The sequence below is a fragment of the Rhinatrema bivittatum genome, chromosome 2 (genome assembly GCF_901001135.1).
Source record: "Rhinatrema bivittatum chromosome 2, aRhiBiv1.1, whole genome shotgun sequence".
Taxonomy (NCBI): domain Eukaryota; kingdom Metazoa; phylum Chordata; class Amphibia; order Gymnophiona; family Rhinatrematidae; genus Rhinatrema; species Rhinatrema bivittatum.
This window is the reverse complement of record NC_042616.1, coordinates 69975106-69992482: the sequence shown is the minus strand read 5'-3', so window position 1 is coordinate 69992482 and position 17377 is coordinate 69975106. Positions and strand designations below refer to the sequence as shown.

General features: G+C 45.1%; 1 protein-coding gene across 11 annotated transcripts in view; it reads left to right on the top strand.

The window, feature by feature from the left end:
* OBSCN (obscurin, cytoskeletal calmodulin and titin-interacting RhoGEF) overlaps nt 1-17377 on the top strand; it is a 745212-nt gene that overhangs the window by 426596 nt on the left and 301239 nt on the right. For all 11 annotated transcript variants that reach the window (XM_029588301.1, XM_029588307.1, XM_029588308.1 and 8 more), the window contains one exon: nt 14384-14656. In XM_029588301.1, the coding sequence (XP_029444161.1) occupies nt 14384-14656 (273 nt within the window). The remainder of the gene's footprint in view (nt 1-14383; nt 14657-17377) is intronic.

Genomic DNA, 17377 nt, shown 5'->3' with positions numbered 1-17377 from the left:
CCGGTGTCAAGGACCGGGCTCAGAGGGTTTTCTTTAACCAGACAGGGAAACGTCTCCCTTCTGTGTACATGGACAGACAAGCTCCAGATCTCCCCTTGCCCACCAAGTGTTTGGCTTCTTTGGGCTCACTCCAGTTCAGCGTGATCTCCACTTCAGAAGACACAAATCCTGGAAGACAGTTCAGTCCAATAATGGTAATATTGGACTGAACTGGTAATATTCATTAAGCACAAAACCGGGTATCTTATGTAACCCCTGGGTGGGATGAATCCTTTAACTTGTACCCAGGGGCACACAGGAAGAGAGATGGACCCTTTCTGCACACAGTTCTCTCAGTTTTTTCCACAAATAGATTTCACATTCTCAGTTCCAGGGCTCCCTGTGTGGGGGGAGGGGAACATTAGTTCCGAGGCCCTTTTGCATTAGTCCCTGTACAAACTCCTTTCTTTCACTGTAAACAGCCCTAATAATAATAATAATCAGTTTTTCATATCCAAAAGGCACATTGAGAAGCTATGTGGTTGCCAGCTACTTTTACTGAAGAATATTTACAGCTCAGCATTTAAATAAAATCAATAAATAATAGGACAGCAGCAAGATTAATAAACTTGTGTCATCACTTTTCTAGCAAAACCTCTTAGTTCCTTGGAAGCACACTCCTTGGTCCCTTTCTCTTCCTAATTTCTCAAATTACTCAGATTTCTCAGACTGAAGATAGTTCAATCCTCCTGTCAATGCTCAGTTGGTGTCACTGCTTTCTTCCCATTGTGGAAAGGTTAGAGTTACCTATCAAAACATAAGTCCCAATTCTCATACCTTTCCTAAAGTTTGCTTAAATACTTTAGATCTCCCTTTGAAGGACTTGATGGGTACTCTCCTCTCAAGTACAGCACCCTTGAATTGGCAGCAAGCACAGTCCTTCAATTCTCTCAGCTCCTTCCTTCTAGTAAGGGGCAGGAATACACTTCTTAGGTTAAAAGCCCTCACTCCTCAGGTGAAAGGTGCTTCTTCCCAATAATATGGAAACTGATTCCCTGGTACCAAAGGTACTCAGTTCCTGGTGGAAAAACAATAGGCTTTGACTCAAAAAATAGGGAAAAGTCAAAACAGAGACAGGAAGGGTGGAAAAACTTCCTTGCCTCCCAACTGAGGTGATAGTCACTAAAGACGTAATTTAAAGTTGGAACTCCTCTGCATTAGGTCACTGTCAGGTCTACACCCTGGAAGAGCAGTGACATGCTGCAGAATTTTCCCTAAGCTTGCTTTAACCAAACGCAGGGATGCCCCAATCTTCTGTGCACAGTTCACACAAGGGAATCACAATGGTGGTCTAAAATATTGGATTGCAAGAGCAAAAAAAGCAATCAGATGTAAGTCAGGCTTCAGGCAGACCCATACAGAGAAAACCAAGCAGTCCTTTCAGAATAATTTAGCAAACATAAATATCAGGAGACAGAGAGCTCCTGCCTTCAGGAAATGCAAACTAAAATCCACAACCTGCCTAAACAAAAGTCAAACTAAAATCCACGAGGATTGATGGTGCTAGAGGATGATAAACAGCTAGAACACACCATCTGCAGTTACCACATGGTGGAATAAAACCCAAACATTGGACCTCCTCAGATAGTACATTCCTTTTGGTAAGGAAAACCAAAGGTTCCTTACACTTTCACAAGTTCAACTTTTTTTTCCGCAGGCCTTCACATTAAAATAGGCAGACAGTAGCAAAATCAAAATATCTTTAGCAGTGCTACAGACTATTCAGCATAGGGAATTCATTCCTGGCCAAGCAGCAACAGTTCATTAATAAGATCAGTCACTTACTCAGTTCTTGCAAGTGAAGTAAATGATGAGATTTCCATAGACTGGCTGTTTTCTTTGGTGTTATCCTTATGATTCCTCTCAGGGACTCTTCTCAACAAAAAACTAGGCCTTAAACCTAGGAGTATAGTTTTATATAACATCTCTTCCCCCCACCCCCTCCTTGGATGGTGTGAGCACTGACCCACTGGTTGCAGGGTTGAGGAATGTTGGAACTGTAATGCTTTGATGTGAAAAGGAAGAAAGTGTGTAGGGTGACAGAAAAAAAAGAGAACTACTAAACAAATACTTTAATTCAATCTTTATCTGAAAAGGAACTGGAATAGGACCACTGATAGCTGGCAGGAGCAGAGAGATATCACTCCATTTAAAAAAGAGAGTGTTTACATGGGGTTAGAAAAAGTGAAAATGGACAAAGTAATATGATGTAATGGAATACATCGTACGTGTAAACCCATGATGGGGCACATAAATTATTTTAAAAAATTTGGTCGGGCATATGGTGGAGTGAACCTGGCACAGAGGCAATTGTAATACTGTCCACATTCAAAAGGTAAACATGACTATACTTCATTTCCCTCCGTGACTGCTCCCCTCCTTCCCTACATTCAGAAAATACTCTCTGAATGAACCCACACCTTGGAATAAGTAGGATCGCACACACAAATGGGTAGAGTTTAAATGCCTAGCGCGCGTAAATCCCAGGGGATACCCGCGTGGCTGGGCCTTGCATGCGCCGCGTGCATTTTCAAAGGAGCCCGGCCACACGCATAACCCCCGTTATGCGCCGAAATGCTGGGCCCAGAGAAAGGGGCAGTCAAGGGGGCGGGGCTGGAGGCGGCCGGTAAAGCGGCCATTTGCTGCTGTGTCTGGGAAGCGTGCACCGACAGTTGGCCGGAGCACGCAAGTTGCTTCTGCTCCAACGGAGCAGTAAGCAATGATACAAAAAAAACAAAGGGTAGGAGACAGGGTTTAGGGGATGGGGAGGAAAGGAGAGGAAAGGGGAAGAGGGAGGGAGTATGGGTAGGGGGAGGGAAATCGGAGAGGCCCGATTCCGTCATTGCACGTAATCTTATAAAATAGGCCACCCTGAACGCTTCGCCCACCCATGCGCGCGCAAATTAAAAAATCCCGCGCGCATGTGCACGTAACCATGGGATTTTATAACATGTGCGCGCCGGTGCACGCATATTATAAAATCGACACATCCATGTGTGCATTCCGGGAAGCGAGCGCACTTTTAAAATCTACCCCTAAGCTATCATCAACAAAACCATACTTGTATTTCTGGGATATCCAGTAATCAGAATATACACAATAGTTAGGGATATTAAAAGACACTGATTGAATTAGGGTTCACAGGCATCCACAGCAAGGTTGCAACTTTAGCAACATCACAATAAACATTAACCAAATGCTCTTATATAAACTATGTACTTCCCCCGTGTATTAGGAGAAATACCCCAAAGTGCTCTTTTTCTTTCAAATCCAGCAAACTATGTTACTCCACATCTCATCATAATTTATTTATTTCATAAATTTCTATCCCACCCATAACAGTAAAACTGTGCTGATTTCTAAATCAACAATCATAAAAATGTAAACAAAACAATAAAAACAATAAAAAAATATTAAATATAAATATAAAACCAGTGTACATAACTCTCAGTCATCTGCTAACAGAGGCAGGCTATAAAATTACCTAAAAACATATTAAGAAACTGTCAATTCTGAAATGCCTTTAATCGTTTACGGAAGATTTTAAAATCTGAAGTGACTGGAAGATCTAATGGAAGGTCATTCCAAAGAACGAGGCTGACAACCAAAAATATCCTATTTCAAGTCATGGCTAAATGAGCCTGCCTAGCAGATGGTACTACTAATAATTCTTGATTAGCAGACCGAACAGTCAATGAAGGAGCATATTGGGGCAGATTTGAAAAGCCCTACGCGCTGGGCCTATTTTCAAAAGCCCGGCGGCGTGCATAAAGCCCCGGGATGCGCGTATGTCCCGGGGGTTGAAAAAAGGGGTGGGGAGTGGGCGGGGCAGGAGCCTCCAGGCACAGTGGCCATTTGCTGCTGGCCTGGGATCACGGGCTGGCCATCGGCCAGCGAGCACAACTTGCGCCTGACCAAGGCAGGCGTAACTAGGTAAGATACATTTTTTAGGGGGGCTTAGCTTAGGGCTGGGGGGCGGGAGAGTTAGGGGAGGGGAAGGGAAGGGAAGGTGAGGTGGGGGGGTAGGGAACGGAGGAAGGCAGCGCGGCTCGGCGCGTGCTAGGTGCACAATTGGCTGCGCACATATGTTATAAAATCGGGCGTATATTTGTGCACACCGGGTTGCACGCACAAATGTATGCTGTGCGCATATGTTTTAAAATCTGCCCCATCATATATATATAACTAGATAAATTGGAATGTGCCATTCCAAAGACTGAGTTGTAAACCAGTGTTAAGAATTTGAATTGTACCCATTGTTTCATGGGAAGCCAATACAAAGTTCTCAATAATGGTGTTATATAATCCCATCGATGGTTGGCCAAAAGGAGCCAAGCAACAGAATTTTGTAAATCTTAAAGAGCTTGTAAATGGACATTTTGGAGGTCTACATAAAGGGCCGGATTTTAAAAGCCCTATGCGCGTAAATCCAGAGGATTTACGAGTTTAGGGGGGTTACGCGTACCTGACCTATTTTCAAAAGGCCTGGCAATGCGCATAAAGTCCCGGGCCGCATGTAAGTCCCAGAGCTTGCAAAAAGGGGCTGGAAGGGGGCAGGGCGGGCCAGGGCGGGGCAGGGCCAGAGGCCTCCGCACGGCTGCTGGGCCGGGGATCGCCCCAGGGCTGTGACAAAAGAAAAAGGAAAAGGTAGGGCGGACACGGCGGGGGAGGTAGGGGAAGGGAAGGGAAGGTGAGGTGGGGGGATAGGGAATGGGGGAAGGCAGCGCGGCTCAGCGCAGGCTCGGTGCGCGCATGTTATAAAATCAGGCGTACATGTGTGCGTGCTCCTTTTAAAATCTACCCCAAAGAGAATTGCGGTAATAAACTGATGTAATTATAAAAAATTGCATTTACAAGTGAAAATCGTCCGAGGGTAAAATGCATTTTACATGTCTCAACAATGAGAGAGAGAGAGAGAGAGAGAGAGAGAGAGAGAGAGAGAGAGAGAGAGAGAGAGAGAGAGAGAGAGAGAGAGAGAGAGAGAGAGAGAGAGAGAGAGAGAGAGAGAGAGAGAGAGAGAGAGAGAGAGAGAGAGAGAGACTCTTTATAAGTGAACTCTTTATACCACTGTAGGAGGGGCAACTAGTAACTCAGGGTGAGGTTTTGGTGGTGGCCTAGATTTTGGGGGGCAATTTTACATGCACAGTCAGAAGTACGAACAGCACAATAGACAACAGTGAAGATTTTATGTGATTTGGAGTGATGAAAGTTACATCAGGATGAGATTTGTACATTGTACTATTAACCTAGCTTGATAGCAGCTAGGTAGAGAGTGCATCAAACTAGGTTGAGACTTCATGCAAGTCTGTGTCCTCCTTGCACCCTTTCCAGATGTTTCCTTCAGGTAATAGCTAGGTATTCCCCCTGTATTCCCAGCTACCCCCTCCCCCCACCAAGAAAACCACTTCTCCTTGGTCTTCCACTAATGGTGGGACCAGGACAGCTCAAGGTAATCTGCTGTCTGAGGCGAGGGATGAGATGGCACTCCCCCGCTCCCCCCCCCCCCCCCCCCCCCCCCCAAGGAATGGCATGACACAAGTCAAATCATTGAGAAAACCAAGGAGGAGAAGGGTCCCCTTGGAGTCTGACCCTTTTGATGATTGAAATGCTGGGGAAGGGAGAAAGCAGGGGTCAGAGTTCCAAGATTAGTGACAAATAGAGCATCAGTGATCTTTCTTCTAAGAATCTGGCAACTCTGCCACCTCCCAATAACCCTATGACCTGCACCTGACCCTTTCCCCAGCATTTGCTCCCTGGAGAAGTGAGAGATGGGTGAATGGTGGGTGGTCAGTGTGACACACTCTCTGGGCTAGCACAGGGCGCCCTAGGCAAACCTTATAGCCTTGTACCCCTTACCCACCAGCACTCACTATACACAATTAAAAATTATGCATTTATACTAACAGATTGTACATTAAAAACGACATGCATTGCTGTGGTGCCAACCAGAAAACCCTTCTTAAAAGATACTTGGATCCAATATGGTATTAGGCCTGTTGTAAAAGTGCATTGAGTGTGGGCTTGGCCCACAGAAAGCCATGAGTAAACTGAATTACAGTTAGAATATAATAAACCTTCCATGCCAAAGCAGCACTATCTGCCAGCACTCCAACAACAACACCTCTACAATGAAAAGGAAATACCGCCAATATTACACCAGGCCTTAAAATCCAATAATGCTCTTATTGAGAGAACAGAACAAGCCAGGTTGCAATAGACCCTTAAACAGTAACTACATGCTAGCAGAATCTCACCTCAGTCACATATGCAGAACACAGATAGACTCTCACTATGTACAGAGACCATAAAGCATAAATATTAATGTGCAGACAAAAACTGAACTGTAACCCGCTTAAAGCCAGACTCTGTATTCAGTGCAACAATGGAAAACCAGAAGTGTCACGCTCCTCATAAAGCAATAATAAAATCAAGAAATGTAACACATCAATCATAATAATAAAACCATACAAATTAAAATAATATTTAAAAACAGCTACTGAATAGAACATCATTTATCGAATGCCACACTAACAACCCTCATTTCCATTTACTCCGCCCCAAACTCCTCCAACGTGAATACAAATTTTAAATTTGCATATGCATTTCGCGATGAGATATTTATCACATGCATTATGTTGTTATCGTGCGTTAAGGCCCTAAAGCATTTTGATAAATGACCCTATTAGTCTTCTCTCATGTATAGGTAACACACACTCCCTGATACACATGTTCATTCTCACACATACACTTACTCACTCTTTTCGCCCTCTGGAATACACACGTGGTAGTAGCCTCCACCATCATCCCACACAGCCAAAGGGGCTCCTCTTTTGTCCTGGGGTGCGGGCAGGCCAGTGGAAGTGCTCAGTGAACAAGGCGGCTGCCTAGAGCACAAAAGTGCTGGACATGGCACAGCAAAAGCATGTATTCTTTCCTGCCCCCATAGCCCGGAAGAGAAAGCAGTGTCCAGTGGGTCTGTGGGGGATGGAAGATTGCAGCAGCCAGTAGGAGCAGTGGTCCTACAGCAATGGTAGGCTGCAGAAGCATCAGCATGCCGCTGGACTGTGATGGCTCAGGTTGTTGACTGGAGCAGGATCATGGCAGTTGGCTGGAGTTGAGAAGCACCACAGGCAAACGCAGCTGTCAGAAGCTGAAGGAGCAGACTGCATGGCCTGAACAGGTGTAGGCAGTAGCAGAGCCCCACAACTATCAAGTGCTGTAGCAGGGGGACTGCGTGGCCCCTCCCCCCATTGGGAGCTGAAACAGGTTGTCAGGAGAAGCTGCACCATTGCCGATAAGGAGTAAGAATCCTGTCCCTGGTCAGGATGTAAGAAGAAAGCTGCTGCTATTACTGCTTGTGCTTCGGTGAGTGAGGGAAAGTGAATGAGTGAGAAAGGCTGTGTGTGTGTGTGTGACTGAGTCTGTGTCTGTGTTAGGGAGAGGCTGCGTGTGTCTGTATGTGTGATTGAGTCTATGTTAGAGAGAGGCTGCGTGTGTCTGTGTGTGTAATTGAGTCTGTGTCTATGTTAGAGGCTATGTGTGCGATTGAGTTTATGTCTGTGTTAGGGAGAGGCTTCATGTGTCTGTGTGTGTGAATGAGTCTGTGTCTGTGTTAGGGGGAGGCTGTATGGGCCTGTGTGTGTGATTGAGTCTGTGTCTATGACAGGGAGAGACTCTGTAGGTGATTGAGTATGTGTTTGTGAGAGAGAGGCTGTGTATGTCTGTGTGAGAGAGAGGCTGTGTGTGTGTGAGTGTGTGTGTGTATATGAGAGAGAGAGAGGCTGTATGTATATGTATGTATGTATGTATGATTGAGCATGTATGTATGATTGAAGCTGTGTGTGTGTATGTGTGTGTGAGAGAGAGAGGCTGGCTGTGTGTGGAATTGAGCGTTTTGTGTGCCAGGAGAGGCGGTATGATTGAACGTGTCTGTGTGTATGAATGAAAAATCGAAAAAACTGGTAAAGTATGTGATAGAAAACACTATCAAAGAAAATCACACACACAAGAGTGTAAGGTATGAACGGACGGGTTTACCCTCATACCTGAGTGACTGTTCATAAACACCAAACCCAGTGTTTTTAAACCATATAAGCACTTTAAATTTTTGTGCAAGCACTCGTCTAAATAATCACGGGGTTACCCCCGTGCTTGCACAAAAATTTAAAGTGCTTGTATGGTTTAAAAACACCGGGTTTGGTGTTTATGAACAGTCACTCAGGTATGAGGGTAAACCCGTCCGTTCATACCTTACACTCTTGTGTGTGTGATTTTCTTTGATATTGTGTGTGTGAATGAGCATATGTATATGTAAGAGAGGAGTCAATTTGTGTGCAACAACTCCCACCTCCCTCCACACTCCTCTGCTAATTCATGACAATCTTAGGGAATCTGGAAATCAAAGGTTCCCAGATAAGTAGACCAGGGAATTTTTTTTATCCATATTAGTTTTCATTAATGGCTTTTATTTGATGTGTTTACTGTTTTGAAATATTTTATTGGCATTTGGCAAAATTTTATATGAGTTTTTAATTATTGGATGTTTTTCTATTTGGCTGTTTTGAAATATTTAATCTTTTTATTAATACAGTTTTACTATTAATGATGTATATTTTTTGATGTTTTATGAGAAATGGTAACATTTCTGTTTTTTTCATTGTTGCATTGCATATAGAGGTAGATTTTGGTGTAGGTTTTCGGGCGTACCCCCCGAAAACCTACACCAAACCCCCCCTGCGCGTGCCGAGCCTATTTTGCATAGGCTCGGTGGCGCTCACAAGCCCTGGGACGCGTGTAAGTCCCGGGGCTTGCATGGAGGGGCATGTTGGGGGGCGTGTCGAGGGCGTGCCGTAGTGACGTGGCGTTTTGGGGGCGTGTCGCGAGTGACGCGGTGTTTCGGGGGCGGCGCTGCGGGCATGGTTTCGGCCCGGGGGCATTCCGGGGGCATGGCTGCGGCCTCCGGACCAGTCCCCGGACTGGGACATGGAGCGCGGCAGCCGGCCCGGCGCGTGCAAAGTTACGCCTGCTTCCAGCAGGCGTAACTTTGCCGACAAAGGTAGGGGGGGGGTTTAGATAGGGCCGGGGGGGTGGGTTAGGTAGGGGAAGGAAAGGTAAGGTGCGGGGGGGGGTGGAAGGAAAGTTCCCTCCGAGGCCGCTCCAATTTCGGAGCGGCCTCGGAGGGAACGGAGGCAGGCTGCACAGCTCGGCGCGCGCAGGCTGCCAATTTTGGGCAGCCTTGCGTGCGCCGACCCCGGATTTTAATGGATATGTGCGGCTACGCGCATATCTATTGAAATCCCGCGTATTCTTGTTCGCGCCTATTGCGCGAACAAAAGTACGCATGTGCGCAGATTTATAAAATCTGCCCCAGAGAGTCTATTTCTTTTTTTGCGTTTCCAATTCAGATTCTGTCTGCACATTTCTATTTATATTTTATGGTCTTCTTATTCTGTATTTGGTGAGGGTGTGTCTGTGTTCTGCATGTGTAACTGAGGTGAGATATTCTGCTAGTGTCTGTGTAGAGATCTAGAGTAGCCTGGTTTGTTCTGTTTTCCTAATAGGAGATGTATTGGTGTTTTAGGGCCTGATGTAATATTTGCAGTGTTGCCTTTTCACATATGAGGTTATTACTATTTGAGTGCTAGCGATAGGAGGTTTACTGTATTGTAATTGACATTCAGTTTTACTCATGGCTTTCTCAGGGCCAAGCCACACCCAACATGCTTTACAGGGCTTAATGCTATATAGGATTCTAAATGTCTTTGTGCAGAGTTTTCTTGTTGGCAGCAGAGCAGTACATGTAAATATAATCAACACGTTACCTCGTAAGACTGTACTTTAGTATCCATGTAAACATTGGCTGAACTTTTCAATGCTTCCATAGAGTCTGGAATAGTTCCGGAGGACTGGAAAAATGGATGTGGTTCCTATTTTAAAAAAAGTGGAAATAAGGAGGAGGCTGGGTACTGCAGGCCAGTTAGTCTGACCTCTGTGGTGAGGAAGCAAATGGAATTGCTGCTAAAACAAAGGATAGTGCAATTTTTGGAATCCAGTGGATTGCAAGATCTGAGGTAGCATGTAGTGAAAGGCCTAAGGCTCTTGAGAGCACTAGACATAGTGTACTTGGATTTCAACAAGGCCTTTGACCTGGTTCCGCAAAGAAGACTTATAAATAAATTGTGCGCCCTGTTTGGATCCTAGAGTGACTGACGGGGTTAGAAACTGGCTGAGTGGGACACGACAAAGGGTAGTGATAAATGGAGTTTTCTCTGAGGAGGGGTTATTACTAGTGGTGTGCCTCAGGGGTCGTCCTTGGATCAGTTCTTTTCAACATTTTTGTGAGTGACATAATGGAAGAGTTGTCGGGAAAGGTTTGTCTTTTTGCTGATGATACAAAAATCTATAACAGAGTGGACAGCCAGGAAGGAGTGGAAAATTTGGAGGGATCTCGTGAAGGTTGAGGAATGGGCTAATGTTTGGCAACTAAGATTTAATGCTAAAAAAATGCAGAGTAATGCACTTCGGATGCAAAAACCCAATGGAAAGGTCAGTATTGGAGGTGAAATTCTTCTAAGTACAAAGGAAGAGTGGGATCTGGGGGTAATTGTATCTGATGATCTTAAGGTGGTCAAACAGGTGGAGAAAGCAATGGTAAAAGCCGGAAAGATGCTTAATTGCACAGGAAGAGGAATGGTCAGCAGAAAAAGGGAAGTGATATTGCCCCTGCAAAGGTCCCTGGTGAGATCTTACTTGGAATACCGTGTACAATTTTGGAGACCGCACCTTCAAAAGAATATAAACTGGATGGAGTCAGTCCAGAGAGTGGCTACCAAAATGGTCAGTGGTCTAAAGCATATGGGAATAGACTTAAAGATCTAAACATGTACCCTCTGGAGGAGGAGAGATATGACAGAGACATTCAAATATCTCAAAGGTTTCCATGCACAGGAGGTGAGCCTTTTTCAATGGAAAAGAGGATCTAGAAAGAGGGGTCATGAGATGAGGTTGAACAGGGTTAGACTAAGGAATAATCTTACAAAATATTTCTTTGCAGAGAGGATGGTGGATGTGTGGAACAGCCTCCCAATGGAAATGGAAGAGACAAAAACAGTATCTGAATTCAAGAGAGCATGGGATAAATACAGAGGATCTCTAAGGAAGTGATAATTATAATGCTAAATTAATTGGACAGATGGACATACGGTCTTTTTCTGCCATCATGTTTCTATATTTCTATGGGTGTAGGCCAATGCTACTTCTGATCCTTCTAACCATGCACTTTGCTGCTGCTCCTTTTTTTTCTAGCCACAGCGATTGTACCTCCTCTTTTCAACATGGCCAGTCCCATGTGACACAACTTCCTCTTCTGGGCCAATGAAGGCAAGAGGAACAAGGAGGTGTAATCATCACAGTCCTGCCACTGCTATTACCCCCAAAACTGTGGTGACCTGGAGGCTTTACACTCTCTCCTACTCATACCCCCTTCTACTTCCCATCCATTTCTCTCTTTTCATCTCACTCCCCTCTTCCACCTCATTCACACCCTCTTTCCTTTTCTTTCTTCTCCTCCCTCTCACACCCCTCCTTACCTTCCCTCCATTCTCACTCAGCCCCCTTCTCTTTTACCACTGTCCTCTCACTCATGCCCCCTTCCCCCATCTCACCCCTCTCACTCTTGTCCCCTTCCCCCAACTCACCCCTTTCACTCACCACTTCCCCCGCACTCCCTCACCCCCTCTTCTCCCACTCACCCCTTCCCCTTTACCCATCTCTTCCCACTCACCCCCCTCCTCTTCTCACCCCCTTTAATTCCCTGGGAATGATGTTTCCCTTCCCTTGACTCCATCTCACTCACCTCCCTTTCTCCTTTACTCATACCTCCTTGCATTGCCTTATCACCTTTCTCACGTAGCCCCTTCCCCTTCTTCCTCCCCCAGTCTTCTATTTCTTCCTGACATTGGGGTGTAGAAACCTCCCGGCACAAGACCATCTACGCTGCCACCAAGGATGGATTTAGGATTTTGCCGTCCATAGACATGGATGGTGCTGTCGTATCCTCCTCTTCCCCCTCCCCCCCCCCCCCCCCGCCATCCCCAGTAAGGTGAACAGAGCACAGCGAGTAAGTCTAAGGTTCGATCTCAGAGTTTTCTGCTGCAGCTCAGGGGTAGAGTCTGTGGCAAACGTGAAAATTCAGAAGAACATTGACAAAGATCTCCATTTTTTATATCAAATTATATAGGCTCAAGCAAGATTTATAATGTATTTTCCTTTTATTAGATAAGGAAAAGGGATGTTACATATCAGTTCAGGGAGGAGATCTCAAGTATGGAGAAAGGAGAAGGAGAGGGTGCAAGAACCAGGAATGGGGATAGGAGAAGGTGAGAGGACTGAGATGGGAGATGGGGAAGAGCAAGAGTAGTGGGGGGAGATCAGGAATCCGGGGAAGGAGAAAAGGAGGGAGAGGGAGGGAAATTCTGGGATTGAGGAAGGGAAGGAGGGAGTAAGAGGGGTTGGGAGTAGGTTTCAGGATCTGGGGAGAAGGAAGAGGTAGGAAGGATCAGAGGGTCCTAGATCTGGGGAATAGGATGTGAATTATGCTGCTGGTGAGGGGGGTAAGAGAGTGGGTGAGGAGGAAACAGGTTTCCCTGCTCTCCCTTGCATTCTGGTTTAGTCAAGTATCCCCTCCTCACCCAGCACTATCCCTTCTCTCTCACACAAAAACGCTGCCTCCCTCCCCCCATTCCCCCTCACTCTCACTCACAGATACCACCCTGGACTGATGCCCTTTCATCCCACAGTAATCTCCCACTCAGTCCCTCCTACTCTCCCCAAAATGATCAAGTCTCACCCCTCCCCTCCTGCTCCCTGTGCACTGCCCGGGAAGGAAGGAACTGGATCAGGAAGCAGAGAGCTGTTCTCTGCTGAGTAAGATTCGGAACATTTGGAAGGCAGCAAATCTTCAGCCAAGCTGCTGCCTCCTCAGAATTGTGCTGCCCTAGGCACGGATCTAGTGTGCCTATTGACAAATCCAGGTCTGGCTGCCACTGCAGAGCTCTTCTCTTGGCCAGTCACTGTCACAGTGGTCTTCTTCCGGCCTGCGGGGAGTAGGAACCCCCATGCCGCCGTGGAGTTCGTCTTCTGGCCCATGGGGAGTGAGAACTCTCTGGGCGCATCGTGTTCCTGCACTGCCGTCATTCCTTCATCCTGCCCAGAGGGTGTGGGGACCCCGCAGGTGTGTCATTTCTGTACTACCGAGGAGCACTTCTTCCGGCCTGCGAGATGTGAGAACCCCACAGGCACATTGTTTAACACTTATTTATTTATTTTATTTGTTTGTTTGTTTTTATATACCGATATTCAAGTATAAGTATCACATCGGTTTACATAATAACATAAGTGATAGTGTGACCACAGGTCATATTATCTTTACATGGTAACATAGTAAAAAACTGCATCTACGTATTGCTCTAACAATTATAATATTATTACATTGAATAACAAACACGACTTAATTCTTAACATTATAATGGCTAACGTTATTGTGAAAAAGGATGGGCCTTTGGTTGGAGATGTATTGAGATCTCAAGTGGGTTATGTGTGGGTTATAGAGCTGGTTGTTTGGGGTTGGATTGTCTGGTGGCAAGGTGAGGCGGTTGCTGTAGGAGTGGTTTTTTTTTTTTGTTTTTTTTTGGGGGGGGACCCTTTTGCTACCTCAAAATGTTTCCACCTAAGGCGGCCTCCTCGCCTTGCCTCATTATAGAACCACCCCTGGGAGGGATCACTTACCATTCTGGCTGAGCCCCTTGCTTGTTTCCCTGGTAAGGAGAAACACCTCTCCAGCCTTGGGCCTTTCTCCCTGAAGGAGAAAGCCCTGGCAGAGCTCCTTCTTTAAGAAGAGGTGCCCCAGGTACCCCACACTCCTGGCGTGTTCCCCCCAACTTCTCCTGCAAAACTCTGAACACAGAATTGAATACTCTGCAGAATACCCCCTCTAGATTATCTTCTTCCCCAAGTCTCCCTCAGGAAATACATTATTAGAAACCCTCCAGAACCTTCCCATAAATTAACATTCATTATATTTTTTTTTGTCATGCATACACAAAGCTGCCCCTGCTCCCGAGCAAGTGAAAGGTTGTGCAATGTATGTTGGCACCGGTTATGCACACACCTGTGAATTTTCAAAGTGGATTTATCTGCATAAACCCTCTCTAAAAATGCTGGCTAAAGTCTTTAGCAGACTTTAGCCAATGTGGGCTATTGTAGTTTTCAATTTTAAAGTTTCTAATTAGGTGCTGCCATTACTTGTTTGCTTTGAACTTTTGACTGTGCTCCTTTTTCACTCCAGGATGGCGCCTGGAATTCCTCAAGCCCTTGGCTGATGCTGAAGTCACTGCAGGGCACCAAGCTACCTTTAGCTGCGAATTAAGTGAAGCAGTGCCGCAGAATGAGGTGGCTTGGTATTACAATGGATCAGATATCCAACCAGACGAAAACTGGGAAATGCAGGTAGATGGGAACCGTTACAAGCTCATCCTGAAAGAAGCCCAGTTGCATCATTCCGGAGAGGTGACATTCGCTTCGAGGGATGCAATTGTATCGGCAAAACTGACTGTAATAGGTGAGCTGACATTATAATGAAGGTCTTGCGCTTTGACATGAGTGATAAAAATAGCTGAAATGGCACGTGTCTTGGAAAACCACTATACTAAACATGCTTTATGCTGTGTCAAGTTTACATATATACTGTATTGTATGGTGTGATCCATAAAATATGTAAAACTCTTTCAAATATTTTAGATGTAGGAATAGGACTAACACAGTTGTGTACCCTCCTCACTGCACCATGCACCAACCAAGCCACATGTTTTTCCCCTACTTGTATATCCTCATTGTGGAAAATGTTGCCCCTTCCCCCCACTTCAGCAATAACCAGAATTCTCTGTCTCTGCTAGTCTTACAATCCTGGCTCAAACCTACATTGTTCAAACTTTTTTTTTTTTTTTACCTAGCTCTAAAGTTCATACTCCTCACGTCTCAGCCCATGTTCCCTTTAACTCTGTGCTGCATCCTGTTTGTATTCCGTCTCCTTTGTTTATATGGTGCCCTGGATTGGGTGCCAAATAAATAAATAGCAAAGTAATAATATTAATATTTTTATAATGGTTCATTAGTTACTTCTCTTTGGTTGTTAAAATAAGTGTAGTGCTGAAAAAAGGGCATATGAGACTTGTAAAGCCTAGTGTCCATTGCTGTCCAGAGGAGTCACCTCATAGATGAGACTGTAAAGCCTAATGTCCATTCCTGTCCAGAAGAGTCACCTCATAGATGAGACTTGTAAAGCCTAGTGTCCATTGCTGTCCAGAAGAGTCACCTCATAGATGAGACTTGTAAAGCCTAATGTCCATTCCTGTCCAGAAGAGTCACCTCATAGATGAGACTTATAAAGCCTAATATCCATTGCTGTCCAGAGGAGTCACCTCATAGATGAGACTTGTAAAGCCTAATGTCCATTCCTGTCCAAAAGAGTCACCTCATAGATGAGACTTGTAAAGCCTAGTGTCCATTGCTGTCCAGAAGAGTCACCTCATAGATGAGACTTGTAAAGCCTAATGTCCATTCCTGTCCAGAAGAGTCACCTCATAGATGAGACTTGTAAGGCCTAATGTCCATTCCTGTCCAGAGGAGTCACCTCATAGATGAGACTTGTAAAGCCTAATATCCATTGCTGTCCAGAGGAGTCACTTCATAGATGAGACTTGTAAAGCCTAGTGTTCATTCCTGTCCAGAAGAGTCACCTCATAGATGAGACTTGTAAAGCCTAATATCCATTGCTGTCCAGAGGAGTCACCTCATAGATGAGACTTGTAAAGCCTAATATCCATTCCTGTCCAGAGAAGTCACCTCATAGATGAGACTTGTAAAGCCTAGTGTCCATTGCTGTCCAGAAGAGTCACCTCGTAGATGAGACTTGTAAAGCATAGTGTCCATTCCTTTCCAGAGGAGTCACCTCAGAGATTTGTGTAGGGAAAATTTCATACATGATGTCCATAAACAGGAACACGTTTATTTCTAAGCGTAGTGAAAGAGATGGCCCAAACTGTAAATCTAAATCATTAATGCAAGCATGTGTGAAAACCATACCTAGAACCAGAGGAAAACAAGGCTTTATTGACACCCCCTCCCCTTCCCAAACTAGAAAATCAGTTCAAAATGGGTTTTCAGAAGCATAAAAAAAAGCTGTCCCTATTCCTGGGACTGGCCACTAAGAAACAGATGTACTTTTTGGGATCTGTCGGGTACTGGCCACTATCGGAGATGGGATGATGGGCTCGATGGACCTTGGTCTGAACCAGGTGGCAATTCTTAGGATTCGTGGGGTGTTTAGCTCTGACCGGTGACTTTGCCCTGGTAATGCCTCTCTGCTTTATCAGACAATTTAACTTACGAACTTGGAGATCTTATGCTGGTTCAGAGAACACATGCACACTGTAATGGCTGGTTCAGCACTAATAGAAGGCATGTGACGGTGACACTGAGGAATACTCTTTCTGTTTTTCCATCTAAAATGTGTATAAGAAACAGCTGCAGCAGCAGGAATGTCTGTGAACAAGGAGCATAGTTTGTTTATGATTGAAGATCCATCGAAAATCTGGCTCTAGATGTTTGTGCTCTCAGTGGCAATAGTGAGCATTTTTAACATATTTGCACACGACGAACTTATGCGCATAAACCCCTATTTTATGGACATAAATTATGCTGTGAAAATCAACCGGGAGGTTCTGTAGGTAAAAATACGCGTGAAACCCAATTCAGTGGGTGCTTTTACCTGTACTCCAAGTAGGTGTTTGAGGCATGGGGGAAAGGATTTGCACACACGTTTTTCATTCTCAGAAGTATACGTGCAGAAAGTTACGCCTCCCCTGAGAAGGGTGCAGTTTTGTGTGTAAATCTGTGCGTGGTTCTGGCCAACCTGCAGATTCTCAAATCAGACCTTGTGCATGCAAGTCCACTTTGAAAATTCAGGCTGTTAGAAAATGACCCTCCCTGTGATCACCGGCGAATAGGACAAGCTTTAGTTTTACTGGTAATCTCTGCAGGAATGGGCAATACCACCATAAGCCACGTGTGCTCCCCTGAGTGCTGTAAATTAAAAGTGGAAGCAAGAATCTGAGAATAAGTAGCCTTTTAAAATGATAAAATGGGTGGAAGTTCATCTGTTTTATAAAGAAGTTGGCTACTTTTGTTTTTGTTTTATGTGTCTGTATGCTTTTATACTGTGGAATAGTACTTCTATCCACATGGAGCTTTCAGTCTTCTCTTGTGAACAGATTTTTATTCC